The 27,581-nt window shown below is 53.9% G+C and overlaps 1 protein-coding gene across 4 annotated transcripts in view; it reads left to right on the top strand.

Annotated features, from left to right (window-relative positions):
* The window catches only part of TLN1 (talin 1), a 31,976-nt gene extending 9,400 nt beyond the window's left edge, over positions 1-22,576 (top strand). The window contains exons 9-59 of one of the 4 annotated variants that reach the window (XM_036855044.1): positions 296-400; positions 731-886; positions 1,649-1,750; positions 1,920-1,996; positions 2,223-2,403; positions 2,578-2,691; positions 2,805-2,913; positions 3,103-3,311; positions 3,476-3,574; positions 3,989-4,039; positions 4,592-4,759; positions 4,949-5,243; positions 5,805-5,971; positions 6,827-6,955; positions 7,118-7,234; positions 7,338-7,451; positions 7,656-7,790; positions 7,953-8,081; positions 8,259-8,361; positions 8,499-8,707; positions 9,052-9,171; positions 9,377-9,574; positions 9,766-9,905; positions 10,091-10,184; positions 10,286-10,375; positions 10,490-10,612; positions 11,899-12,042; positions 12,530-12,691; positions 12,930-13,070; positions 13,164-13,345; positions 13,543-13,675; positions 13,893-13,994; positions 14,080-14,250; positions 14,337-14,486; positions 14,594-14,695; positions 14,775-14,894; positions 15,649-15,795; positions 15,966-16,132; positions 16,241-16,424; positions 16,515-16,640; positions 16,744-16,860; positions 19,504-19,689; positions 19,831-19,938; positions 20,247-20,249; positions 20,452-20,557; positions 20,757-20,881; positions 20,984-21,109; positions 21,243-21,305; positions 21,416-21,598; positions 21,749-21,877; positions 22,007-22,576. In XM_036855044.1, coding sequence (XP_036710939.1) covers positions 296-400; positions 731-886; positions 1,649-1,750; positions 1,920-1,996; positions 2,223-2,403; positions 2,578-2,691; positions 2,805-2,913; positions 3,103-3,311; positions 3,476-3,574; positions 3,989-4,039; positions 4,592-4,759; positions 4,949-5,243; positions 5,805-5,971; positions 6,827-6,955; positions 7,118-7,234; positions 7,338-7,451; positions 7,656-7,790; positions 7,953-8,081; positions 8,259-8,361; positions 8,499-8,707; positions 9,052-9,171; positions 9,377-9,574; positions 9,766-9,905; positions 10,091-10,184; positions 10,286-10,375; positions 10,490-10,612; positions 11,899-12,042; positions 12,530-12,691; positions 12,930-13,070; positions 13,164-13,345; positions 13,543-13,675; positions 13,893-13,994; positions 14,080-14,250; positions 14,337-14,486; positions 14,594-14,695; positions 14,775-14,894; positions 15,649-15,795; positions 15,966-16,132; positions 16,241-16,424; positions 16,515-16,640; positions 16,744-16,860; positions 19,504-19,689; positions 19,831-19,938; positions 20,247-20,249; positions 20,452-20,557; positions 20,757-20,881; positions 20,984-21,109; positions 21,243-21,305; positions 21,416-21,598; positions 21,749-21,877; positions 22,007-22,132 — 6,837 coding nt within the window. In that variant the 3' untranslated portion in view covers positions 22,133-22,576. The remainder of the gene's footprint in view (positions 1-295; positions 401-730; positions 887-1,648; positions 1,751-1,919; positions 1,997-2,222; positions 2,404-2,577; positions 2,692-2,804; positions 2,914-3,102; positions 3,312-3,475; positions 3,575-3,988; positions 4,040-4,591; positions 4,760-4,948; positions 5,244-5,804; positions 5,972-6,826; positions 6,956-7,117; positions 7,235-7,337; positions 7,452-7,655; positions 7,791-7,952; positions 8,082-8,258; positions 8,362-8,498; positions 8,708-9,051; positions 9,172-9,376; positions 9,575-9,765; positions 9,906-10,090; positions 10,185-10,285; positions 10,376-10,489; positions 10,613-11,898; positions 12,043-12,529; positions 12,692-12,929; positions 13,071-13,163; positions 13,346-13,542; positions 13,676-13,892; positions 13,995-14,079; positions 14,251-14,336; positions 14,487-14,593; positions 14,696-14,774; positions 14,895-15,648; positions 15,796-15,965; positions 16,133-16,240; positions 16,425-16,514; positions 16,641-16,743; positions 16,861-19,503; positions 19,690-19,830; positions 19,939-20,246; positions 20,250-20,451; positions 20,558-20,756; positions 20,882-20,983; positions 21,110-21,242; positions 21,306-21,415; positions 21,599-21,748; positions 21,878-22,006) is intronic. The other 3 variants (XM_036855046.1, XM_036855045.1, XM_036855047.1) reach the window with 3 other exon arrangements.
* Positions 22,577-27,581: the final 5,005 nt, after the last annotated feature.

Genomic DNA, 27,581 nt, shown 5'->3' with positions numbered 1-27,581 from the left:
AATCCCCAGCCCAAAAGGCCTTGTGTTTGACCTTCTACTTCCTAACCATCCATTCACTTCTACAGAATGTCTGCAAGTTCCTTAACTGTATCCCTGGCTTCTTGAATAATCGCTTCTGCATATCCTTTATCAGCCCCATCCCCTCACCTTCTAATTTTTTATAGCCTGCATCCCCTAACCTTTCCTCTGTTCCCATAATGCTCTCCCATCATAGTTCACATCCCAACTTAACTCCTCATCTGCGATATCATCCTCCCCACATTTTGCTAAATGTTTCCCCATTTCATACTCGAAGGCACACAAGAACTGTGGACAGATGAGTGAGATCGAGGCCAAGGTACGCTACGTGAAGCTAGCCCGTTCCCTCAAGACGTACGGCGTCTCCTTCTTCCTGGTCAAGGTGGGTTACGGATTCTTCTCTCTGCCTGCCCTTATTTCCACTCTTACCCTTTCCTCTCTGAGTCTCTAACCCTGCCCCCAGTCACATTTCCCGTTGTTCCCCAAGAATCCCATTCTCTTCCTTGTGAAAACTTGCCCCTTTGTCAGTTCTCCACCATCACTTCCCTCCTTACCCTGCATTTTCCTTCCCTTTCCCTTTATCCTAACATAGCCTTGTCCCGGGTCCATCCATAGACACCCTGGTTTAGCTCTCCTGCCCACCTCAGCACCCCACTGTGGTCTGGATCTGATCCCCTGACCAACAACACCAATGACAACCTCTGCCCCACAGGAAAAGATGAAAGGAAAAAACAAGTTGGTGCCCAGGCTTCTGGGCATCACTAAGGAGTGTGTGATGCGAGTGGACGAGAAGACTAAAGAGGTGATCCAGGAATGGAACCTCACCAACATCAAACGCTGGGCTGCCTCTCCCAAGAGCTTCACCCTGGTGAGCTGGGGTCTCGGGGGAGAAAGGGCTTTGGAGTTTTCAGAGAAGGGACAGCCACAGAGGTCTCCCCCACGCCCCTGCTCAGGGATAGGTGCACTGAATGCAACTCCAGAAAAAAGGAAAACTTTGGAACTATTGCAGGAACGTGGAGATTAGAATAGAGGGGAAACTCTCCTGGAGAATGAGGGAAGCTTAAATGAAACAATTTTTTAAAAATCAACAGAACAAAACCGTAACCAGCAAGCTGAGATCACAGGAAACTTGGGGAGAGGGAAGAAAAAGGTGACAGAAAGAAAAATAAGCCTCCCCTCTTTCAGCAACAGCTACTTATAGTAGTTTCCTCCTCTAGCTTTATGTTTTGGCATTATGAATTGAAAACTGATCCCACCTTGAGGAAGTGGCCCACTGAGAAGGGAAATTAGTAAAGGTGGTTTTTCCATTTTGGATACTAGTACTAATCCTTAACTATGGTCACTTAATGATAAATGATAAATGTGTCCTCCCAATTCAGAGTGAGAGAAGAGAGATTTCCTAAATGCCACACATCTGAAACTATGCAGCATAAAGAGCACTCCTCGGAAATAAAATATTTCCCTCCAAGGAAAATGAAATAGGAGGTTGAAGAAAGGCTGTTGTCCTAGAGGCTGTTGGCACGGGGTGGGGAAGCGCCCCTCATCAGCTCGACCTTGGGCTTCCGCCCCACCCTTTCCCATCCTGGGTGGATTCAGGCTTTCCCACTGAGTCCCCACCTTGTCCCCCTAGGATTTCGGGGACTACCAAGATGGCTACTACTCGGTGCAGACAACCGAGGGGGAGCAGATCGCACAGCTCATTGCTGGCTACATCGATATCATCCTTAAGAAGGTGAGCACTGCCTGACCCCCACCTTCTCCTTCTCCTCCCTTACCTTGTCCCCAAGCCGATCCTTTAGAAATGGGGACCCAGGTTCCGGAAGATGGCTGACTGCAGAATGAGAAGGCTGCCTTTTCCACTTCCCTCTTCTTTAACTCTTGTTCTTTTTTTCTCCCTACAGAAAAAAAGCAAGGATCACTTTGGGCTGGAGGGAGACGAGGAGTCTACTATGCTGGAGGACTCGGTGTCCCCCAAGAAGTACGAGGGGAACTGGGCTGACCCCATCCCTCGGGCAGGGAAGGCAAGGCATGACCCCAAGGACTGTGGGAGGTGGGGAGTCCTTAGGATGCCTCTGACCAGTCGCAGGCTGTGGTGAGACCTCACGCACCGCCCAGACCATAGGACGTGCGGAGGCGGTAGAGCGGGGCGGGAAGGGATGACAGGAGGGGGTCCTCGGAGTGCTCCCCGTACGTCCCCTCTCTAGGTCAACAGTCCTTCAGCAGCAGTGTAACCGGGTGGGGAAGGTGGAGCATGGCTCCGTGGCCCTGCCTGCCATCATGCGCTCCGGAGCCTCTGGTCCTGAAAATTTCCAGGTGGGCAGCATGCCACCTGCCCAGCAGCAGATTACCAGTGGCCAGATGCACCGAGGACACATGCCTCCTTTGGTAAGAGTGCCCCCACTGCCGCCGTGATTCCGGGCCTAGCCCCCCTTGGCTGGGCCTAGCCAGGGGTTCGGCAGTCTTTCCCATGTCCCTATTTGTCTCCTTCTCGGCCTCAGGCTCTCTTTTACCTTCTCTCTCCTCTAAATGTTCCCTGTTACTTCTCTCTTTGTCTCGTAGACGTCAGCCCAGCAGGCGCTCACTGGAACCATCAACTCCAGCATGCAGGCTGTGCAGGCTGCCCAGGCCACTCTGGATGACTTTGACACTCTGCCCCCTCTGGGCCAGGATGCTGTGAGTATGGGATGGAGGAGAGGCCGATGGCGCTGAAGCTGGGACTCCAAGGAACAGGGTTGGGGTTAACTGCAGCAGAGCAGATCCTGAGGTTTTCTTCTCTTTCCTCTCAGGCCTCGAAAGCCTGGCGTAAGAACAAGATGGATGAATCAAAGCATGAAATCCACTCCCAGGTAGACGCCATCACAGCCGGTACTGCCTCCGTGGTGAACCTGACAGCAGGTAGACCGGATGCCCAGCCCTCTGTGTGCGGTGGTGGAGGGGAGGGCGAGCACGTGCAAGCATGAGTGTGACTGGCTCGGTGTGACCGCACCTTGACTCATGGAAGGGACTTTGTGTGTACGTCTCTCTCAGGACGTGTGTGTGACTAACTGCCTGTGACTGGCCTCCTCTTCTTCCTTCTCCCGCCAGGGGACCCTGCCGAGACAGACTACACCGCAGTGGGCTGTGCAGTCACCACAATCTCCTCCAACCTGACGGAGATGTCCCGTGGCGTGAAGCTGCTGGCTGCCCTGCTGGAGGACGAAGGTGGCAGTGGCCGGCCCCTGCTGCAGGCAGCAAAGGGCCTGGCGGGGGCGGTGTCAGAACTGCTGCGCAGTGCCCAGCCGGCCAGTGCCGAGGTCAGGGGCCAGGGGTTGGCTCTAGGGAGAGGGGAGGGTTCGAGCCCAAGGAGAAGGGGGCGGTCCAGGTTGCAGGATGGAAGTGTGAGACCCATGGGTGTGTAGGACGCGTGGACATGTGGGCAGGGATTAGGCAGCTTCTGACCGGTGTTCACTCTCCACAGCCCCGTCAGAACCTGCTGCAAGCAGCTGGGAACGTGGGCCAGGCCAGTGGGGAGCTGTTGCAGCAAATTGGGGAAAGTGATACTGACCCCCACTTCCAGGTTGGTGACTTACCCAAGCCCCAGAACCCCAGCTTCTAGGAGGCAACCTCTGGTCCTGAATCCAGCTCCAGTCCTGCTACTGTAAATTGACCCCTCAGAGCCAACCTGAACCTCTGTTTCCAGGGATGACCCTGGGAACCCCCAGTCCCTTTTTTGGGGATAAGAATTCAGAACCCCTGAATCCAAACTTAACCTGTTAGTTCACCCTTGGCCCTTATTGGTGATATGTTTTTGGCCACCTGTCATCTTTCCCGGTCTTCCCCATATGTAGCCCTCACCCCAACTTGAGGGCATCTTGAAGCCCCACTTCCAGTCCTTTAGACCACACACCCGGAGGATGCTGTCCTCTCGCTCCCCCTTCCCACCCCATGCCCATCTCCTCAGCTGACTTGTCATCCTGGATTTCCCATGCAGATCTGTGCGCCCAGAGGGGCTGGGGTTCCATCTCCCCCCGATCCCCCCACGGTAACGGCCTCTGGCCTGGGCCTTCCCAGCTTTGTCCTCTCTGAGCCGCATACACTCGCTCTGCCCCCTCCCCTGGCCTCCTGGGGGAGCAGAACATGACGGGAGCTGGGGAGGCACAGCACAGGCAGGACTTGAGAAAATGGGGTCCGAAGGGTAGTACAGGGACTTGTTCCCAAGACTCCAGGGTGACTGCTTCCGACCAAGATTGAGAAGAAATGGAGAAAAGACGCTGCGGGTGGGAGGGACCCCTCCCTCCACCCCATTGTAACAGTGCGGCCCACCCTCCCTCCCCATTGCCGTCCGAGTGTATCCGCCTCATGCGTTTCTCCCTTTGGTGTAGACACTGTTTCTCTCGGTGTGGGTTTGTTCCTTGGTGGGGGTTCTGTCCCACTTGGTGCTCGAGGCAGGGGCTTGGGGTAGGTTCTGGTTGCTTCTGCACACACTGTTCTGTGATTGGAGTCGGTGGGACTAATGAAACAGCTTATGCCTCTGAGAAGCGTCCGTGGATCCCAAGCTGGATCTCAGGCCATGCTGACTGCTGTTTTCTCACAGGAGGTGCTCATGCAACTAGCCAAGGCCGTGGCAAGTGCTGCAGCTGCCTTGGTCCTCAAGGCCAAGAGTGTGGCCCAGCGAACAGAGGACTCAGGGCTTCAGACCCAGGTTATTGCTGCAGCAACACAGTGTGCCCTGTCCACCTCCCAGCTGGTGGCCTGTACCAAGGTGAGCCCCGAAGGTTGCTGCAGCCTGTGCCTAGGGGTGATGCTACCACACACACAGAGCCTCTCATTTTATCTCTTTGGCCCCCAAGGCCTCACTACCCAACCTAATAACTATTGTGAATACCACAGACACCCCTACCTCACGACCCCTTTCCCTCCCCTCCATCTCTGACACTCACTGTGCCCACAGGTGGTGGCTCCTACTATCAGCTCCCCTGTCTGCCAAGAGCAGCTGGTGGAGGCCGGACGGCTAGTGGCCAAAGCCGTGGAGGGCTGCGTGTCCGCCTCCCAGGCCGCCACAGAGGACGGGCAGCTATTGCGGGGAGTGGGAGCAGCGGCTACAGCTGTCACCCAGGCCCTGAATGAGCTGCTGCAGCACGTGAGGGCCCACGCCACAGGGGCTGGGCCTGCTGGCCGCTATGACCAGGCCACTGACACCATCCTCACTGTCACCGAGAACATCTTTAGCTCCATGGGTGATGCTGGTAAGGACAGCCCCCTGGGAAGACAGAGAATCCATCCCAGTGAGGTTCCCCGAGTCCACTGGAAATTCCCTTGTAGACCCATCACCCCCCCCACCAAGGACTCAGCACAGTGGGCTGGGTGTTTAATCTCTGAAATCTCCAGTTCCCCATCTGTAAAGCAGGAATATGATATCTGCTCTGCCTTCCTTGGTGTATTTAAAGAACATACCAAAGTATACACAAAAATAGATGGAAAATGGTATTAAGAGATAGCATCCCCATTCTACTCCCTAACCCCCAAAATCCTTCACAAGGAGTCTCATCCTCTCAAGACTACTTGTGGAAAATACCCATTGGAGACTGCCCCCCCGCCCCTCCCCCCATCAAAATGCACCAGGAAATCCGTTCCTTTCCAAGATCCTAAACCCAGGAAACAGTAACTCCAGGGAAATCACCTCAAGAACTTTTGTGTCTCCTTACTGTCCCTAAAAGCCCTACCTACCTTGTCTGCACCACTTTCCTCCACCACGACACCCTCTCAGTGTCTCTGGCTCCCTTCGCTGACTGTGCCTTCGCTCTCAGGTGAGATGGTGCGACAGGCCCGCATCCTAGCCCAAGCCACCTCTGACTTGGTCAATGCCATCAAGGCGGATGCCGAGGGGGAGAGTGATCTGGAGAATTCCCGCAAGCTCTTAAGCGCCGCTAAGATCCTGGCCGATGCCACAGCCAAGATGGTGGAGGCTGCCAAGGTAGAGAGCCTTCTGTGCAGACCCCCAGACTGGGCCCTGTAGGGAAGTAGAAGGGTCCAGATAGTCACCCTCATTTATGGGAAGTGAAAAGTAGAAGATACAAGAGAACAAAAAACAGGAGCACTGAGGAAATAAATACACCCCTAGGCGGTGAGTGGATGGCGCCAGGCTTCCAGCCAGTGTGACTCCCAGAGTCCTTGCTGACTGACAGGAAACTGTACCCTTTTTCTTCCTCTAAGTCCAAGGCCTGCGGTTCCTACTTTGCTGCCACCACCTGTCTGCTTCCTGGATCCCTCTGCTTCCTGGTCTCCTGTGAATGCACGCGGGCATTCAGTCCCAGGGGATCCGCTGCTAGCAGCACAGAGAAAGACAAGGCAGCGGGACACAGGGACACAAGGGTGCAGAGGACTGTCAGGAAGAAGCCAATAGATTCCCAGGCTCCCTGGGCTCTGGGGCTCTTCATTTTGCAGGAGTAACCAGGGCCCCTGCTTTGGTATCCCTGAGGTCCCTGCTCTAAACTGCATCCTTCTTGTCCCAGAGAGCCCTGCTCACCCCCATTTGCTAGTGGTATTTTGTGGGGAGGGGGGGGAAGAAATACGGCCGCTTCCCCAGAGAGGGGAAGCAGAAACAATTCTACCTAAGGAAGGGATTTCAGCATCCCAGACGGAAGCCAGAACCCCTTTAGGCTCCCCTTTTGCCTGCCTGAGGTAGCTCATCTCAACTATGATTACCTTTCAGTGGGGGTGGTTAGAAATGACTTCAGGAAAATACCTCTGAGTTTGGAGGGGTCAGGGAAGAGCTTATTTCGGGTCCACAGGGACGCAGGGTGGTAACTGTCCCCTGGCCACTTCTCAGGGGGCAGCCGCCCACCCTGACAGTGAGGAGCAGCAGCAGCGGCTGCGGGAGGCAGCTGAGGGTCTCCGCATGGCGACCAACGCAGCCGCACAGAACGCCATCAAGAAAAAGCTGGTGCAGCGCCTGGAGGTGAGGCTGGGAACCAAGCCAGTGTAGGTGCTGTGGGAGGAGTGAAACTAGGAGGGATGTGCGGGGACGCTGATGTTTCCTTGGGGGATAGCACGGGCAGGGTAAGCCAGGGACAGGGTATAGGAATGTCTGGGCCTCGTCCTCACTATTCTGTCCTTAAAGCACGCAGCCAAGCAGGCTGCAGCCTCAGCTACACAGACCATCGCTGCGGCCCAACATGCAGCCTCCACCCCCAAGGCCTCTGCCGGCCCCCAGCCACAGCTGATGCAGAGCTGCAAGGTGAGACTCCAGGAAGCGCCTGGGGGCGGGAGGAGGCGTGGGAGATGGGGGACTTTTCCCCCAGCTTGCGGAGAGGTGACTCTGATGACATTTTCACCTACAGGCTGTGGCAGAGCAGATTCCACTGCTGGTGCAGGGCGTCCGAGGGAGCCAAGCCCAGCCTGACAGTCCCAGTGCGCAGCTAGCCCTCATCGCTGCCAGCCAGAGCTTCCTGCAGGCAAGGCACCTTCCACTCACCACTCAGACCAGACCCTTCCCACTCCTCAATAAGACCTTATATTTAATCAATTTCAATCTCTGCCAATAGCCTCTCTCCCAGTACTGAGCCCCAGTGCTCACCACATCCTGACCGTCATCAGTCCCTGTACCCAAGCCCAGAGGGCGTATGGTACACTTCATCTGCCCACCTGTTCCCCAACAGCCAGGTGGGAAGATGGTGGCAGCCGCGAAGGCCTCAGTGCCAACAGTTCAGGACCAGGCATCGGCCATGCAGCTGAGTCAGTGTGCTAAAAACCTTGGCACCGCACTGGCTGAACTCCGTACCGCTGCCCAGAAGGTATAGGAGCTGGCTCTCTTTTTGGAAGATGAGGGGGGAGTCCTAGGATGATGGAGAATCTGTTCAGAATATCCTAAAATGGGTAATTGTGTGACCTGAGGTGTGAGGGAGACACAGTGTACCTCCTACACCTCAACCCCCCCGCCCCCCGTATCTTTGTAGGCTCAGGAAGCATGTGGGCCTCTGGAGATGGATTCTGCTCTGAGTGTGGTACAGAATCTAGAGAGAGATCTGCAGGAAGTGAAGGCAGCAGCTCGAGATGGCAAGCTTAAGCCCTTACCTGGGGAGACGGTAGGTATTCGAAAGACCTCATTCTTACTCAAACTCTGAGGTCTTCCTTGTCACCCGTGCCCCAGAGCTGCCCAGAACCTTCATTCAAACTGCCAGCTGTCCCTGAGTAGCTTCTCAGGTTCCCTCTTCCCCGTTCCTCCTGCACCTGATCCCCTGAATCTCCCCCTTCATCCCTAGATGGAGAAGTGTGCCCAGGACCTGGGCAACAGCACCAAAGCAGTGAGCTCCGCCATCGCCCAGCTGCTGGGGGAGGTTGCCCAGGGCAATGAGAATTACGCAGGTACGTGGACGGGGCTGGGAATGGGGCATGTGGTGAGGAGGATAGGGGAATGGGAGTTGGACGGAGGAAGCCACCGGCATCAGGGCCTGGCAGTGAAGGTGCCTTTTCCCCTCCTTCCTCTCTCCTTGTTTCCCCAGGTATCGCAGCTCGGGATGTGGCAGGTGGGCTGCGGTCACTGGCCCAAGCCGCCAGGGGCGTAGCTGCCCTGACATCAGATCCTGCGGTGCAAGCCATTGTGCTAGACACAGCCAGTGATGTACTGGACAAGGCCAGCAGCCTCATCGAGGAGGCGAAGAAGGCAGCTGGCCATCCAGGGGACCCTGAGAGCCAGCAGCGGCTTGCGCAGGTCAGGTATTGGGACAGGGCCACTCCCTCCCTCTCCCCCAGATCCCATCAGAAGGCCTACCCTGACGGGGGAGGAGTCTCATCGACACCGCAGCTCCTCTCTGGATTCCCCCCTTCCTTCTCAGTCTTAGTAGAAGTGTCTTAGCTAGACTGAGGCAGGGGCCTAGCTGAAAGCCACATTTGGGGAAGTTTGGTCACCATCAGTTGATATCCTAACGTGATACCCTAGTCTGTTCAGCTAAAACACCCCCTTTCTGCTTTCACTTTCAGAGTCTCCCATGGGTGGAGGAGGGGATCTCCCAGTTGTTTCCATTTTGGCAACCCCTGTCTCCTTTCCCACCTCAGGTGGCTAAAGCAGTGACCCAGGCCCTGAACCGCTGCGTCAGCTGCCTGCCTGGTCAGCGAGATGTGGACAATGCCCTGAGAGCAGTGGGAGATGCCAGCAAGCGACTCCTGAGTGACTCGGTAGGAGGACAGGGGTGTGGGGGGAACACAAGGAGGATGAAGGACTCCAAGCTTCTACCTCTGGACCTCTCCTTGACCCTGACTCCCCAGATGTATCCCCCTTCATTGCCCCCAGGCTCTGTGCCCACCTCTCAGCGCTCCTTTACCAGACTCTCCCTCACGTCATTTCCCATTCTTGCACCTGATTTTGTCTCTGACCCTGCAGCTTCCCCCCAGCACCGGGACTTTTCAAGAAGCTCAGAGCCGGCTGAATGAAGCCGCTGCTGGGCTAAATCAGGCAGCCACAGAACTGGTGCAGGCCTCTCGGGGAACCCCTCAGGACCTGGCTCGAGCCTCAGGTCGATTCGGACAGGACTTCAGCACCTTCCTGGAAGCTGGTGTGGAGATGGCAGGCCAGGCTCCGGTACGAAGAGGCACTGGGTCCTGTTCAAGGGTTAGAACAGAGGCATCTCTGTGACCACGGAGTCCTCACCTGCTCCTGGCTCACTCCCCTCCCCAGTCTCTAGCAGTACTTGAGTGTCTGGGACAGAAGATCCCTTTTAGAGACAGATAAGAAAGGACTGGACAATGTGTTGACCTTCTTGCCTCCAACAGAGCCAGGAGGACCGCGCCCAGGTTGTGTCCAACTTGAAGGGCATCTCCATGTCTTCAAGCAAACTTCTTCTGGCCGCCAAAGCCCTGTCCACAGACCCTGCAGCCCCCAACCTCAAGAGTCAGCTGGCTGCAGCTGCCCGGTACGTAGGAGCTGGGAAGCCCAGCCCTAGAATGTTGAAGAGACTGGGGAGGGGACATCTCATGAGAAGTCCCTGGCTTAGGAGTTGTTCCAGGCAAAAGAGAAATGGCTAGAGACTTCCTCCACGTACAGGATGCAGAAATGATGACCTTTGCACCCATTCACTTGACTTTCTCTTCCTCGCAGGGCAGTAACGGACAGCATCAACCAGCTCATCACCATGTGCACCCAGCAGGCGCCAGGCCAGAAAGAGTGTGACAATGCCCTGCGGGAATTGGAGGTGGGCTCTGTCAGGCTAAATGGGGTTGAGGTTGAGGAAAGGGTTCTTGGTTGGAGGGTGAGGGGGCGTCTTGGATCTCACTTCACCCTCCCCCTCTACAGACGGTCCGGGAACTCCTAGAGAACCCGGTCCAGCCCATCAATGACATGTCCTACTTTGGCTGCCTGGACAGTGTCATGGAAAACTCAAAGGTAAGTGCACCCAGGAACCCAGGAGGGCAGAGGACAGGAAGATGGAACTAACCGGGGGCTGCTCTATCCCTCTGAGGACAGGCTCTGACTCTCCTGACACACTCTGTTCCTCAGGTACTGGGTGAGGCCATGACTGGCATCTCCCAAAATGCCAAGAACGGAAACCTGCCAGAGTTTGGGGAGGCCATTGCCACAGCCTCCAAGGCCCTCTGCGGCTTCACCGAGGCAGCTGCACAGGTTATTCTCCTGAGATGGTCCCTGGAATGCCCCTGCTTTCCCTACCCCACCTCCTCGCAGCCTGACACACTTGCAGATAAGTCAAAAAGTTATGCTTGCAAAGCCAACTGTATGGAAACTGGGGATCTTTCCCCCTCCTAAAGTAGAGATATTTGTCAGCAATCATAGAACACCAGCAATTCTGATCACTGTCACTCCTGAGCCCTGGTGCTTTGAGTTATGGTTACACTGTCCAATCATTGGGCTGTTTCCAGACCCAGCTTTCTTGGTATATGCTGATTAGCATATGCAAATTATTTTCACATAATTATTACTTTGCGGGGGGGGGCGCGGAGCAGGGGGGTGTGCCGCAGGGCATGTGGGATCTTAGTTCCCTGACCAGGGATCGAACCTGGGCTTCCTGCAGTGGAAGTCTTAACCACTGGACCACCTGGAAAGTTCCCACGTAATTGTTACCTTATTAGAATAGTACCAGGGACTAAATTTCCAGTTACTTGCGTCACCACTTAACTTTGCCTTTTCTACATTATGAAGTGTAAAACGACCTATTAGCTCAGAGTATTTTACTTTCATATATGAATCCTTAAAACAAACTGGCTTGAGAGCTCATCATCTCAGACTGTTTCCCTGAAGGCCTATCATCCTGCTCCTTCAATCTCCCTACCTCCCTGTGTCCTGTTCTGTTGGGTGGCCTGCTGTATATGGTTTGACTTATTTCTGGAAAAGCATGAAGAGGAAAAAGCAAAGCTACCATGTGTTGGGTGAAGTAAGAATCAAACCTTATGATGGTCTTCCAAGCAAAAACAGATTTTGGCAACCATTATACCCATGCCTTCCCTCTTTCCAAATCTCTGAAGCTTGGAGGTATCGTAAGTGTTAATTAGCCTAACACCCTCTGTAGTTTTACAACTATCTCTAAAAGAGGTTTTGTGTGTGTGTGTATGTGGCTTTCAAACTTTTTTTTTACTGCCACTTACAGTAAGCAGTACTTTTCACCTTAAGACCCAGCATACAAACACATACACATAGAATTTTAATAAAAACCTTATTGTGTGTCTTTCCTTTTTTTTTTTGTACTTTTTTAATCTTCTGAAATGTTTGAACAAATTTAACAAAACAGGAGAGGTTTTTTTCCCTCTTATAGTGTAACTGTAGCTAATACCTCCACTCACATAGAACCCTGGCCACTAAACTTACCCCTGCTCCCCTTTGTCCCCACTATCGCTATTCGAGTCCCACCTAAGGAATATTCCTTATTCCTCACCCTACCTCTTCTCTCTCCCCAGGCTGCATATCTGGTTGGCGTCTCTGACCCCAATAGCCAAGCTGGACAGCAAGGGCTGGTGGAGCCCACGCAGTTTGCCCGAGCAAACCAGGCAATTCAGATGGCCTGTCAGAGTTTGGGAGAGCCTGGCTGCACCCAGGCCCAGGTAAGTCAAAGGGACAGGCACCACGGACAAGCCTGGGAAAGGCCGCTGAGCCAGGACAGACCAGCCCCTGGGGGGAGAGGGAGATGCAGGACACGTGGGGAAGGAGAGCTTGGGGCCCCAGCTCTGACCTCCCACCCACAGCATCTCTGGGTCATTGTCTTCTCCGGCCGTGCTTCTCATTGTTCCTTCAGTTACTGCCAAGTTCACCACCTCTTTATGGATGTTTGAGCTCACTCTCCTACAGAGCCTGTTACTATTTCTCCATTAGTGTGTCGGCTTTTCATCTTCCTTTCCCCCACACCCTGCTCATGCTCATCTTTGGGTATCTCTCTGTCTCCCAGATCTGGACTTTTCAGGTGACTTTGTCTTTCCTAATTAGACTTCCAAGGGTACGGCTATACATCCCCCAAGCTAAAGGGGCTGCTCCCTGGAGTGGACACTTCCCTCCTGCCCTCATCGTGGCTCTTGCACGTTTCTGTCTCCTCAGGTGCTCTCTGCAGCCACCATTGTGGCCAAACACACGTCTGCACTGTGTAACAGTTGCCGCCTGGCTTCTGCCCGGACTGCGAATCCTACCGCCAAGCGCCAGTTCGTACAATCGGCCAAGGAGGTGGCCAACAGCACGGCCAATCTTGTCAAGACCATCAAGGTTCCCGGTGTTTGAATTCTCAGCCTCTCCCTGACCTATCCAGTTTTCTCTCTCCTGACCCCCTGTCATTCCCTGAGGCTTTCTACCAAATCCCACCTGCCTGAGCCCAAGGCCTTTCCTATCCACGCTGGTCATCACCAGCCTCTCCCCACACCCTTTAAGCTCAGGAGGGAGACCTGGGCTGCACCGCCTTTGTCTACAGTCCGTCCTGAGGGCCTCCCCATCACTCCCTCTCCAGGCGCTGGACGGGGCCTTCACAGAGGAGAACCGTGCACAGTGCCGAGCAGCAACGGCCCCGCTGCTGGAGGCTGTGGACAATCTGAGTGCCTTTGCGTCCAACCCTGAGTTCTCCAGCGTTCCCGCCCAGATCAGCCCCGAGGTGAGGCCGGGTGAAGGCAGAACGGATGGGCCGTCTGCTGCCTCATCTTCCCAGGAGTCTTGAGATTCACCTCCCTGCTTCCCCTCTCCCCAGGGCCGGGCTGCCATGGAGCCCATTGTGATCTCTGCCAAGACGATGTTGGAGAGTGCTGGGGGCCTAATCCAGACAGCCCGGGCCCTGGCAGTCAACCCCCGGGACCCCCCGCGCTGGTCGGTGCTGGCTGGCCACTCCCGTACTGTCTCAGACTCCATCAAGAAGCTCATTACAAGCATGAGGTACAGGGGGCGGCTGGAGAACCGGTGTGACCGGGGGATACGCTGTGACAGGATGGAGGGGTGGGCACTTACATGCAATGAGATGGGATGGTGTTGGAGGACACCTGTTGTCCAAGATCTGGGGGATACAGGGAAAGGCAGGCTAGCCTTATGTTAAAGGGACGTTCTCGGTGTTGGAGCCTGTGATGTGTCTGCAGGGACAAGGCTCCAGGGCAACTGGAGTGTGAGGCGGCCATTGCAGCTCTGAACAGCTGTCTGCGGGACCTAGACCAGGCTTCCCTTGCCGCAATCAGCCAGCAGCTTGCTCCCCGTGAGGGAATCTCTCAAGAGGTAAGGGGGAAGGGGGTTCTATGAAAGGTGTCTGGGAGGAGCTATGGCAGGCTTGAGGAAGGTGGGGGATCTGGGAATGGGCTTCATAGAAACATCGAGGGTATGGAACATGCCAAGGGGGTTAGTTAGTTGGATGTGGAAGGAAGAGTGGGGTCCTGTGCAACTAGAGGGTCCCTTTGCAGGTCACAGTCAGAGCTAAAGTTCGCTTCCTCCCCAGGCCTTGCATACCCAGATGCTCACTGCAGTGCAGGAGATCTCCCATCTTATTGAGCCACTGGCCAGTGCTGCCCGGGCGGAAGCCTCCCAGCTGGGACACAAGGTACCTGGGGAGACATGTGGGGAGACCGGGATAGGGTAAACAAGGGTACCTGGCCCGGCTGACCCATTCCAATCCCTTGCCTCAGGTGTCCCAGATGGCCCAGTACTTTGAGCCACTCACCTTGGCTGCAGTGGGTGCTGCCTCCAAGACCCTGAGTCACCCTCAGCAGATGGCACTCCTGGACCAGACCAAAACCTTGGCTGAGTCTGCCCTGCAGTTGCTGTACACGGCCAAGGAGGCTGGCGGTAACCCCAAGGTACTGAGGGCCGGGTTGAGAGGCTGCTTCTAATAGTAAGAGAAGCAGGAACAGCTGGGCCCCAGCTCACTCACTCTGCCCCACAGCAAGCAGCTCACACCCAGGAAGCCCTGGAGGAGGCTGTACAGATGATGACAGAGGCCGTGGAGGACCTGACAGCCACCCTCAACGAGGCAGCCAGTGCTGCCGGGGTTGTCGGCGGCATGGTGGACTCCATCACCCAGGCCATCAACCAGGTTGGAGTCTTGGGGTGCCCATGGACAGAGCCTACTGTGGACCAGGGTCCCTGAGCCCAGTGGCAGAGACCAACAATCTTTCCCCTTCCCCCATTCTCTCCCCTTAGCTAGATGAAGGACCAATGGGTGAACCAGAAGGTTCCTTCGTGGATTACCAGACAACTATGGTGCGGACAGCCAAGGCCATTGCTGTCACCGTTCAGGAGATGGTGAGTTTGGGAGAGAATAAGAGGACTGCTCTTGGAAAGTTGAGTTTGGACATAACTTCACTTCTTCCACTGTCTCCAGGTAACGAAGTCAAACACCAGCCCTGAGGAGCTGGGCCCTCTCGCTAACCAGCTGACCAGTGACTATGGCCGTCTGGCCTCACAGGCCAAGCCTGCAGCTGTGGCTGCTGAAAATGAAGAGGTAACGTGGAGGCAGTTGTGACCTTCCCCAGCGCCTCACAGAAAACCCCAGAGGCATGCCCCTTGTCCCATGATGTCAGCCTCTGGGGCTGTCCCACCCTCGCCCCCTCTGATCTTTCATAGAAAGGGGAACTCCTCCTCAGGGCCACTCCACGAAAGAGTGATCAGGGCTCTGCATAGGGACAGCATCAAAGCCTTTGGTCACAGGCATAAAGGAGACAGCCCAGGATCTAGAGCTTTCCTGGTCTGCCGCTGTTTCTCTGCTGACCCTCCTCTGGGCCTGTGGCTGCTTTTCTGCTGTGCTGCAAGCCTGTATTCCCTTCCTAGTTCTTCCGTGTTGTAAAGCCCTGAAGCGCTTCCTTCCCTAAGCTCCTGGCTTTCCAAGAAAGCAAGTCATTGGATCTTAGCATGACACACCTAATCCCCAACCCCAAACCCCTCCACAACCGCACAGAGGCCAAATTGTAAGCCATGGCCTCTGATTCAGATACCCCAGCATGAAGTGCTTCTCCCCTCCTCCTCACTGTGCTTAACAAGGTCCTCACAGCTGGTGCCCACAAGCCAGTATTTTCCATGTGTGGGAGGTGACCTCCTGACTAAAGGCTATGAAACAGGACAAGCCTGTGCTAGGCGCTTTTCTCACTACCTCAGTCTGCAGTGCATGGTTTCTTAGGTCCTTAGTGACTCCTCTGAGCGCACTGGACGTACCTGAGCGCCTCTTGTAAAATCCATCTCCTTTTTTCATCTGCTCACAGATAGGTGCCCACATCAAGCACCGGGTTCAGGAACTGGGACACGGCTGTGCTGCTCTGGTCACCAAGGCAGGCGCCCTGCAGTGCAGCCCCAGTGACGCCTACACCAAGAAGGAGCTCATAGAGTGTGCCCGGAGAGTCTCTGAGAAGGTGACCGAGCTCATCCCCACGGACTGAGGGCCAGGCTCCCCAACCCTGCAGCCTTTCCCATCCTCCTCCAGCCTTCCCAGCCCTCTCCTCTGTCCCTTCTCTCAGACACCGGTGACCTTTCCCTTTCACGGGGCACCGGCCACAGTCGCCACATGACTCTTCTCCCCCAGGTCTCCCACGTGCTGGCTGCGCTCCAGGCCGGGAATCGTGGCACCCAGGCCTGCATCACGGCAGCCAGTGCTGTGTCCGGCATCATTGCTGACCTCGACACCACCATCATGTTCGCTACCGCTGGCACACTCAATCGAGAGGGCGCTGAAACTTTCGCTGACCACCGGTGAGGAGGGCACTGGGCCTCATGGAGGCAGGGTGGGGTTTGGGCCACAGAGGCTGGAGGGGCCGGGGGAGGCCTGAGAAGAGCTGACTAGGCCGGACCCTCCCCCAGAGAGGGCATTCTGAAGACTGCAAAGGTGCTGGTGGAGGACACCAAGGTCCTGGTGCAGAATGCAGCTGGGAGCCAGGAGAAGTTGGCACAGGCTGCCCAGTCCTCTGTGGCCACCATCACCCGCCTCGCCGATGTGGTCAAGCTGGGTGCAGCCAGCCTGGGAGCCGAGGACCCAGAGACCCAGGTATCCAACTCACACCCCTAATTCTGGCCAGAACCACTTCCTGTTCCCCCTTTTCTTCCCACAGACCAGAGCCTCTGCTCTCCCACACAGGTGGTGCTGATCAACGCAGTGAAAGATGTGGCCAAGGCCCTGGGAGACCTCATCAGTGCAACAAAGGCTGCAGCTGGCAAAGTTGGGGATGACCCTGCCGTGTGGCAGCTCAAGAACTCTGCCAAGGTCGGAGGAAATGAGAGCTGCTTCTGGGGAGGGAGCGGATCATTGTGCTTCCTCCTGTTCCTTAAAATGATCCCTCCTTCTCTCCCTCCTCTGATGCCCCCAGGTGATGGTGACCAATGTGACATCACTGCTTAAGACTGTGAAAGCTGTGGAGGATGAGGCCACCAAAGGCACACGGGCCTTGGAGGCAACCACTGAGCACATACGGCAGGAACTGGCAGTGAGTGCAAGTCTGGGGCATCGGGGACTTGGGTCGGAGAGCAGGGTCGTGATAGATTGTGAACTTGCGCCGCACACACACACACACACACACACACACACACACACACAGATGTAGATACACAGTCTCCTGCTCGTTGCCAGACTTCTTACACGAGCTGCACTCGTGTCTTCCCCTTCCTCACCTATTTCCGCCCTAGCATTTGACACCTCCCTTTCATCCCCCCACTTTCTCTGGTCACCAGTGGCCTCTTAGTTGCCACATGCAGTGGCCGCTTCTTGGCCTTCATCTTCTTCAGACATTTCCAAAGCAGTTGACTCCCTTAGCAAGCCTCTCTTTGAAAGCCTTTCTTCCTTTGGCCTTCTTGACACTGGCTTTTCTCTTGCCTCCCACGTCTCTTCTATAGTCGTCATTGAATCACCTTCAACCTAGTAAACGTAGAGGCCTTCCCAGAACTGCACACATTGCCCTCTTACTCTATCCTCTTCTTTGGCAAGTTTAACCACTCTCTTTATCATTCTCTAACAAGTTGAATTCCAATTCTGAGTTTAGTTATTTTCAACTGCCTGTTTGACATCAGCACCGAGATGCAGTGCCTCCCAACCAGCTGTTCTTCCTGACGTGCTGCTTCCCACTAATGATGGTAACAGCCTCCCGGTCCTGAAGGTTCCCTCTCAGTCATCTTTGACTTCACTGCCTTACTCACCAGATCCAGGCCATCGCCAGGTCCTGCCAGCCACCCTCCTCTGTTCTCTTTTCCTTTCATCCCTCCTCTCCAGGCCCACTGGCAGCGTTCTCCCTCACTTTGACTGCTGTGCCAGTTTTCTACCTGGTGTCCCTGCCTTCAGTCTCTATCACTTTCATCTTTCCTACTCATCTTTCTAAGCTTTTTTTTTTTTTTAATATTTATCTATTTATTTGGCTGCGTTGGGTCTTAGTTGAGGCATGCGGGATCTTTCGTTGCGGGCTCTAGAGCACATGGGCTCTCTGTAAGTTGTGGCACGCGGGTTTAGTTGCCCCACAGCATGTGGGATCTTAGTTTCCTGACCAGCGATCGAACCCGCGTCCCCTGCGTTGTAAGGCGGATTCTTAACCACTGGACCACCATGGAAGTCCCTCATCTTTCTAACTTCTAAATTTGTCTTTCTCATCTTCTGTTTTCACCTCTCCTTAGAGATGGCTAAATTGAAATTCCTAACTTTCTGCTTCCCAAACCTGATCATTCCCTCATCTTTCCCATATCAGTAAATGGCACCTCTTAGTAACTCATTTCCTAAAGACAGAAACCCAGCTTTAACATCTTTCTCTCGTTCCCTACATCTGAGCCCATCAGCAGTTCTTTTAGTGCTCCCTCCAGATAGATCTCATTTTCCCTTTGCCCCGTCTCTGCTACCACCACCTTGTCCAAACCATCATCGGTCCTTAGCTGTGTTGATGTGATAGCATTTGTCTAATCTCCCTGCTTCCCCACTCCACTCACCCACTCCAGTCCATCCTCTCTACACGGTAGCCAGAATAATCTTTTTTTTTTTTTAGGCCGTGCCGTGCAGCTTGTGGGATCTTAGTTCCCCGACCAGGGATTGAACCTGGGGCCACGGCAGTGGAAGCGCCAAGTCCTAACCACTGGACCGCCAGGGAATTCCCAGAATAATCTTTTAAAAATATATATCAGGTTATGTCACTTCAGTGCTTACAACCCTTTAGTGACTGCCCTGGCATCTGTGGTAAAATCCACTCTCCTTACCATCGCCTCCCAGGCCCCAGGGCCCCTGCATTCTCAGCTCCACCCACTGCAGGCCCTTGCTCTTGCTCTCTTCCAGCTTTTTGAACATCTGGTTCCTTCTACTCCTTTAGGCTTCAGCTTAAACATCCCCTCCTTCTGAGGCCTTCCCTGACCACCTTTCTGAAAAAGGACTTCCTTTTTCTTTCTCATCACAGCACCCTCTTTTTTTCCTTCACAGTCTAGTTTCCCTGCTCGTTTACCTATGTATAATCTGTATCCAAAACCAGAATGTAAGCTCCACGAGAACAAGGACCTTGTCTACCTTATCCCCCATTGCATTCCTAGCACCTCACACAGAATCTGCCACCTAGCTGATCTTTAGTAATTTGTTGGATGAACACATACATCAAAATATTTTTATGACTTTTACATATTATGTGAAATTCTAACTTCCTTATTCTGATATTCAAGACCCCAACAATCTTTTCTCCTCCATCCGTGTATTCTAGAACATTCCTTGATACTCTCCCACTTGACGTCCTGGTTATTCATGCTCTACCACTTACCTAAAATGCCCTCCTGTTATCTATATTTCTTAAGACCCAGCTCCTTGCCCACCTTCACCACTCACCCTGTCAAGGCTTCTCTTTAGTTTATGAATGAAAACCCAGCTCAGAGGTACTTCTTTAATTTCAAACAGATAAATTGTCCCTGATCACTTCAGTCAGAAATGACGACCAGCTGCCTTCTATTATATTAGCTGTGAATGTGTGAAAGTCTCCAAGCACTTGACCTATGATAAATATTCAGTGAATGCTTGTTGAGTGAACACATGGATGAATAAACCAATCACATGACTGCTGCGCTATCTTACAGCCTCACTCACTGTGGAATTCTTCTTCTTGTTCTACCCCCAACAGGTCTTCTGTTCCCCAGAGCCACCTGCCAAGACCTCTACCCCAGAAGATTTCATCCGCATGACCAAGGGTATCACCATGGCAACAGCCAAGGCTGTTGCCGCTGGGAACTCCTGTCGCCAGGAGGATGTCATTGCCACAGCCAATCTAAGTCGCCGTGCAATCGCAGATATGCTTCGGGCTTGCAAGGTAGACATCCTGGTGGTGAGGCAGAAGTTTGAGGCAGTGAGGCAGCTTTAGGGCAGAACATGGTAGGGAGAAACTGTAGGGACTTGGGGGACTGGGAGCTCCCAAAGGATCCTAAAGCTAACATATTACCCGGTGGTATAGGAAGCAGCCTACCACCCAGAAGTGGCCCCTGATGTGCGGCTTCGAGCCCTGCACTATGGCCGGGAATGTGCCAATGGCTACCTGGAACTGCTGGACCACGTGCTGCTGGTAAGGCGGGAGTTGTCTGCTCCTCACACCAGCCTCCCTGAACACACAGTTCCCTTCCCACAGGCCTCAGACCCCGCTCTCTAATTTTTTGTTCCAATCTCCCCCCCAACCCTACCATCTCTTCCCCAAATCTGTTCTTATTTCCAAGTCTCCTTTCCACTGGGGCCCCATCAGTCTTAGCATCTTTGGTTCTCCCACTCACCTCTTCCTCTTTTTGTTTTCTCCTCTCTCCCCACCTGACCTTCTCCTCCTCTACCTCATCATCTCTTCTTTCTTCTCATTTCATCATTCTCCTTGTTCCTTGTCAGCCGGTGAGTGACACACAGCCCCACTGTCTTCACCACGTGTGCCGTGTGATGCCTGGAGTCCACCTGGATAGGCTGTGTGGTGTTTGAGGCTGTGGTGTGGAGCGGTCTAGGAATGGGGGCGGGGTGGGGAGGGATTTGATCTGCCCTTTTTCAAAGGTCAAGGTAGAAGCTAAGATCTGATGTTCCCTGCCCCCGTCTTCCCCAGACCTTGCAGAAGCCCAGCCCAGAACTGAAGCAGCAGTTGACGGGGCACTCAAAGCGTGTGGCTGGTTCAGTCACTGAGCTCATCCAGGCTGCTGAGGCCATGAAGGGTGAGGGGCGACCAGGGGCAGGGAGGGAAGGGAGACCCTTGTCCCGGGGAGACCTCTACTTCCGGTAGTCTGCTCGGAGCTGGCCTCTGCCCATGGTCCTCACAGATGCCAAGGCCCCGGTGCTAGTAACCGTGCTGCCCAGTGCTCCTGACCTCCCTGCTCTGCCTTAGCCTCTTCCTTTCCCACTTTGTCCCACCAGGAACAGAATGGGTGGACCCAGAGGACCCCACAGTCATTGCTGAGAATGAGCTCCTGGGAGCTGCGGCTGCCATTGAGGCTGCAGCCAAAAAGCTGGAGCAGCTGAAGCCCCGGGCCAAACCCAAGGTCAGTCCTGCTCCCTCCCTCTTCCCTACCCTCAGAACATCTGCACCTTCAGCCCCCTCTTACTTTGCATCTCTCTCTGCAACCTTCGTCTGTTCTTTGCAGGAGGCGGACGAGTCCTTGAACTTCGAGGAGCAGATACTGGAAGCTGCCAAGTCCATCGCAGCAGCCACCAGTGCCCTGGTGAAGGCTGCATCCGCTGCCCAGAGGGAACTGGTGGCCCAAGGGAAGGTAAGGACTCGGATAGCCAGCAGAAAGGGGACAGCAGCAGCTTTGCCGTCCACACCTGCCTGCGTTGTAGCCGGGGGGCTCTTAGGACCTGCGGAGAGCACAGGTCCAAGCAGGCTCCCGCCTTCCTCCACAGGTGGGCGCCATTCCAGCCAATGCACTGGATGATGGGCAGTGGTCCCAGGGCCTCATTTCTGCCGTGAGTGTATAACTCCCCCTACGTCCCTCTGAGCTTCAGAGACTTGAGAAGGCTGGAGAGGGGATGGACCAGGGCAAGAGGCATATTGTAATCTAATCTCCCTGTTTCAGGCGCGGATGGTGGCTGCAGCCACCAACAATCTGTGTGAGGCAGCCAATGCAGCTGTCCAAGGCCACGCCAGCCAGGAGAAGCTCATCTCATCAGCCAAGCAGGTCGCTGCCTCCACAGCCCAGCTCCTCGTGGCCTGCAAGGTCAAGGCTGACCAGGACTCTGAGGCAATGAAACGGCTTCAGGTGAGGAACCTTGACCCATCCCATTGTACCTTGAGCTGTGCTGCTTTAAACTGTCACCCCCAAGGCATGCTTTCTGTGAGGGAGTTGAGGGACTCTCTCAGCTGGGACCCTACCTGAGTTCTCAACTCATGCTGCCTTCTCTCTACCCAGGCTGCCGGCAATGCAGTGAAACGAGCCTCGGATAACCTGGTGAAGGCGGCACAGAAGGCTGCAGCCTTTGAAGAGCAGGAGAACGAGACAGTGGTGGTGAAGGAGAAGATGGTCGGGGGCATTGCCCAGGTAAGCTCTGTCCCAGACACTCTGAGGGACACTGTCAGCAGGGCGGTCCCAGTGCCCGTGCCGGTCCCAACTACCCTAAACCCTAACGCACACACGCACTGACCCGAGTCCCTGATCTCCATCCCTCAGATCATTGCCGCCCAGGAAGAGATGCTTCGGAAGGAACGAGAGCTGGAAGAGGCGCGGAAGAAGCTGGCACAGATCCGGCAACAGCAGTACAAGTTCCTGCCTTCAGAGCTTCGAGATGAGCACTAGGGCGGCCGCTTCTGTTCGACGCAGACCTAGCCCAGAGACTGTGCCTGCCACCACCAAAGCCTTCTGGGCTATCGGGCCCAGCCTGCCACCCCAGCACTGCCCGAAGTGCCTGCCAAACCCCGGGCCTGGCCCTGCCCAGTCCCACTGCACATCCCCTGTCCCTTCCCGGATCCAAGTGCCTTCATGCCCTAGGGCCCCCTAAGTGCCTGCCCCTCCCCAGAGTATTAACGCTCCGAGAGTATTATTAACGCTGCTGTACCTCATTCTGAACCTGCCAGGGCCCCAGCCCGCTGCACCCCGCCAGCAGCTTCCAGCCAGTCCCCACAGCCTCCGCTCTTCTCCTCCTTTTTGATACTGGCGAGCCCCACCCACAGCTACCTGTGGGGGCCGTGAGGGTGCAAGCCCCCAACAGGTCATGCTCCAATAAAGGTGATTCTGCCTGCAGCCTCTGCCTGGCTTCATGAGGAGGTTCCCCCAGGGCAGGGCAGAGAGAGTGGGATTCAGTTCTGTACCCACTTGATCTGTCTCAGAAATGGAGTGGGGGCAGACCGGCAGTCTGCCCCGAGGCCCCTTCCTCCTACTTGCACGCAGATCCCTGAAGTCATCCTAGTCAGGAAGCTGTCCCCGAGGAGTCGCACTCCTGTTGTCCCCTAGCTCACTGGCCAGCGCCTGCGCCTCACCAAGTGTCATTCTTCTGTTGCTGGGACAGCAGCTGCCGCTGCTCTTTGTGGCTGCAAGGGACGCTCTGTGCTTCATCACTGCTCAGAGTATGTGAACAAATCCAGTCCCTAGCCAAATCCGAATTTTCAAAAAGCAGCTTTGCTGAAAACAGTAAGCCTATGGATACAAGTGTCTGGGCCTAAGAGAACTGTGGCCACAGATTTGGTTGAGGCAGTTAACAAGCAAAAAATCCAACCTGAGGCTGCCTCAGGTAGGCTCAACTGTTGACCGGGTTGGGCACTTCCAGGCCCTCCCAGGCCTCTGCTGCCTAGAATAGCGCTAGAAGAAAAGTAACTGATAAAGCCAGACCCAAGTGTGAGGCCGCGTAATCAGAGACCAGAGCTCCCCTAGTGGCCAGGCGGGTGCTGGCAGCCCTGTTCCAGCTGCCCTGCTAACCTGTAGGCTGAGTGGAGGGAAGCGGTCAGGGAGGTGGGTGCTGTGTGCTTCCACATCCGCCCACGCTGCCCACGCTGCATGGACCACCTGGCAGTCCTCTCAGATCTGCCGCTATTTTCATGCATGATTCTTTAACCAGCCTTGCTGCCCAGTGTTATTTCCTTGCTTCTCCGTCCAAGCAGAACACAATTACTGCCCATCTGCTGCTACTCTTGTCACCTCCTGTCACCTCCTTGAAGCCATGACATCTTCTACCCCTATCCCATTAGAGTAAGTTTAAAGTAGACAGAATGAGTTTGTCCTTCCCAGGGCTGCCCATTAGGGGAGGTGCCAACTTCCTACCATCACTCCTGTCGCCTGTGATTAATTCATTCAATATTTACTAAGCCATGCCCATGCTAAGCACTGGAAAACAGAGATGTATTATCACCTCTCTGACACAGACTGGCAACTGCAATACGTACTGCTGTGGCCCCCTAACCCCAGATTCAATGTCCTAGCATCGTTGAGGACCTTAGAGATCAAATCCCTTTTACAACTTCCCCAACAAGTGGTAGTCCAGACTGTTTGAACTCCTCCAGCTATGAGCCCAGGACAGCTGCTGACTCCTGCTACCACTTCCCTGCCATATCCTCAGGAACTGTGACCAATCACGTACCTCTCACTAGTGATGCCTCAGGGAGCCTTCTGGGGAGAGACTTGAATACCCATTAGACCAGCAGTTCTTAAAATGTGGTTAGCCCTCCAGCCCCTAGAGGTTCCCAAGACCCTTTCAGGGGTCCATAAGGTCAAGATTATTTTCATAATAATACTAAGACATTATTTTCCTTTTTCACAGTGTCAACATCTGCACTGATGGTGCAAGAACATTGGTGGGTAAACTGCCTTAGTACAAATCAAGGCAGTAGCCCAAACTGTACTACAAATAGTCATTGTAGTCTTCACCACCATGCACTAGCAATTTAAGAAATAAGTGCTGTCTTCTTACTTAAGAATGTCCTTGATGAGGCAGTAAAAAAATATTAATTTTATTAAATCTTAGTCCTTTAGTAACAAGTCTTTTCAATATTCTGTGTGATGAACTGGGAAGTATGCATAGAGCACTTCTGCTGCATACCGAAGTATGGTGGTGTCTCAAGGAAAGCACCTAGACAATTCTTTGAGTTGTGAGCTGAACTAGCTGCTTTTTTCATGGAGCACCACATTTACCTGCAGGAATGACTGACAGACAAACCATGGTTATCAGACTTGGGTATCTGGGAGATCTTTTCTCGAAAAACGAAACAAAACAGAGTGTGTCACTTCAGGGAAAAACCTGACGGTACTTGTTGCCAATGATACAATTCAAGCTTTCAAGTGAAAACTAGAATTTTAGAAAACTTGTTTCTGCCATGAGCTTTACAGCTTCCCCACACTTAAACTTGTCTGTTGAAACCATCATGATTTTTTAAATAATATATAGTGAAATGTATTGACATTTGAAACATCTGCATAGCTCAGTGAATCATTTTCCAAATGACCAATGCTTGATGTTACAAAATTATCCCTGGGTAAAAGATCCAACCAAAGTGCAATACAGACTAATTGGTTACAATGAAACATTGTACAAAAAGGTTATTGATATGGTTTCAGGTTCCTCATTGCAACTAACCCTTAAGAGCATACCATCTGTCAAGTGTTGATATAGCATCAAAGAAGAATATCCAGGATCACCCAAAAAGGCTACAAATACCAATGACCCTCGAACAACATGGGTTTGAACAGCACTAGTCCACTTATATGTGGACTAGTTTACTACAGTACTACGTGATCTGTGGTTGGTTGAATCCAGGGTTGCAGAATCATGAATACGGAGGAACCGAGCATACAGAGGGTTTTAAGTTACGGATTTTCAACTTCACAGACCCCTGTCTTGTTCAAGGGTCAGCTATATACTATTCTCTTTTCCAACTACGTATCTGTGTGAGACTAGATTCTCTTCCTATACAGTACTTTAAACAACCAACACATAGCAACAGATAGAAAGCTCAAGTAGATTTTGAGAATCCAGTTGTCCTCTATTAAGCCAGATATTAAAGAGATTTGCAAAAATGTAAAATAACTGCCATGCTCTCACTAATTTGGGGAGGTGAATATAGTTATTTTTCATTAAAAGTATGTTAACATGGTAATGTGTAATGGGTTTGTTTCTGTTACTTTTAATGAATTCATAAATATTGAAATTTTTTCTTAGTTTCCATTTTAATATGGTAAGTATCGATAGATATAACCCACTCCAACAAAAGCTTTTTGGATCTTCAAACGCCACTCTCAATTTTTAAGAGTGTATGAGGTTCTAAGATGAAAAAGTTTGAGAATTGGCCCACTAGACCATGAGTTCCCCTAGATCCACATAGTATCTTTGTGAATTCTGAACCTGGTGCACAAAAAATTCACCCGGCAAATGTTTACCAAGTGTCAACTCTATGCCTGATGCTATGCTACACTGGGGATTCAGAATTGAAAAAGACAGTCCCTGTTCTGGAGACCAGTGAAGGAGGCAAACAGGTACAAGGACAGTTATAACAGGGACTATGAGAATGTCAGTCAGGAGCCTTCACCAAAAACATGCACCTGTTAGGTGGAGAGGGTGGTCAGGACAAGTGGCTAGGGAAGGCTTCCCAGAAAAGCTGCCACTTGGTCTGTCTTTACAGCCACCAGGAATCAGGCAAGGGAAGAGCATTTTAGGGAGAGAGAACAGAATGCATAAAAGGTGGAAGCTTCAAGAAAAGTATGGTGATTTCCAGCTCCTGCACTTAGCTCAGTATGAATGCTGCACAGAAGTACAAGTCTGTGTACTGGGGGTGAGGTTGGAAATGAAAGGAGGTAGAGCTAGAGAAGTGGGCAGGAGCCAAAACAAAGGGCCTTATATACCATATTAAGAGATGTGGATTTTTCCCATCAAAAGAGGGAGGGCGAAGGGAGGGGTTTTGGAGTATTTTAGGGTCCTACTTGCACCAACTTTAAAAAAAGACTTTTGTGTAACAATGTCGAGGAGAGCTGGGGAACCAGGAGTAAGACCACAACAGACACAGGGAGGAGGTAATATAAGGAGCTGCCCAAGGCAACCCCAGAGACTTCTGAGGAGGAACCTCATTTGTAGGAAGTAGAACCTACAGGATTAAGTGGATGATGTGGGAAGTGAGGGACAGGGGAGCTCTTGATTACCCGCCAGGGGTCTGGCACTGGCTACAGGGTGGATGGAAGCGACTCTCAAGAGTTTGGGGAAACAAGGAGACGGAGTGAACACCGCGAGATCAGTTTTGTTCCATGTGTAGCAGCAGTCGCCTAAGCAGATCTAAATACATTTCAGAGCCCCTCCCTCCCCGCCCCCACCTCGCCCGGCCCGGGACCCAGGGTTCCCACGGTTCCCGCGCCGCCAGCGAAAGCCAGGCCTCCCGCCCCTCTGCCCCTGGGGAGCAAGGCTTCCTCCGCCTGGTCTCCCCTTTCCCCCCTTCCAAGGCAGCTCTCCACTTCCTCTCCCCCCACCCCACCCCGAGAAAAACGAAAACAGCCTGGCGCCCGCCCGTGCCTCTGATTTCCCGACCCTAGGCCCCGGCTCCCGGAGCTCTTTCTGGCGGCCTCGGTCCGAGGGGACACCTCACCCCCAGCTCCTGACGCCCAGCAGCTCAGTAACTCTTACCCTCGACCCTGCCTTCCTCGCCCCAGCCCGGCCCCGCCTCCCCACGGGAAACATCCCAAAAAAGGGCAGAAAAGAAATTTCAGCGTAAAGCTGGCTCACAAGGGAAGAGAGGAGAGTCCGCCGGGAGAAGGGGAGGAGAAGGGAGGGCGCGCGGGGAGGTTAGGCGAGCGCGGGGGTGGGTGGGGGTGAGTGGAGGGGCGGTGGAGCCGGTGGAGCCCGGAGGGGGGCAAGGAAGGGACGCAGAGGGACGCGTCCCGGGAGGGGATGGACTCGGCGGAGGGGAGCGCGCCGCGTCCTGCCCGGCAGAAGCCGCGTGGAAAATATGCGGGGCACGTGGGGGTGGGGCAGGCGGGGCACGGAGCTGGGTTCCGAGGCCCAGAGACCATGGAGGAGGGGCCCTGGCTCCAGAGGCAGGGGCTGGAAGGGGGTGGAAGGGGGAAGAGAGGTCAGGCCCGCCCTCGGGGGCAGCCAGCAGGGCCTCGCCCCGCACTCTGGGCTCCCCTCCTGACTCAGTTTCCCCAAGTCCCTAGAGAGACTCTCCGCTATCACTGCCACGTCGGTAACGCAAACCCAGAGTCTGGGACTCAGGGTAAACTGAGGCACTCGAAAGGCGGAGGAGCCCCGCCTTCCAAGAGACATTTAATCCGAGGG

This window comes from Balaenoptera musculus, chromosome 6 (genome assembly GCF_009873245.2).
Source record: "Balaenoptera musculus isolate JJ_BM4_2016_0621 chromosome 6, mBalMus1.pri.v3, whole genome shotgun sequence".
NCBI classification, from domain to species: Eukaryota; Metazoa; Chordata; class Mammalia; order Artiodactyla; family Balaenopteridae; genus Balaenoptera; species Balaenoptera musculus.
The sequence above is the reverse complement of the archived record's forward strand: the minus strand, read 5'-3'. Positions and strand labels throughout refer to the sequence as shown.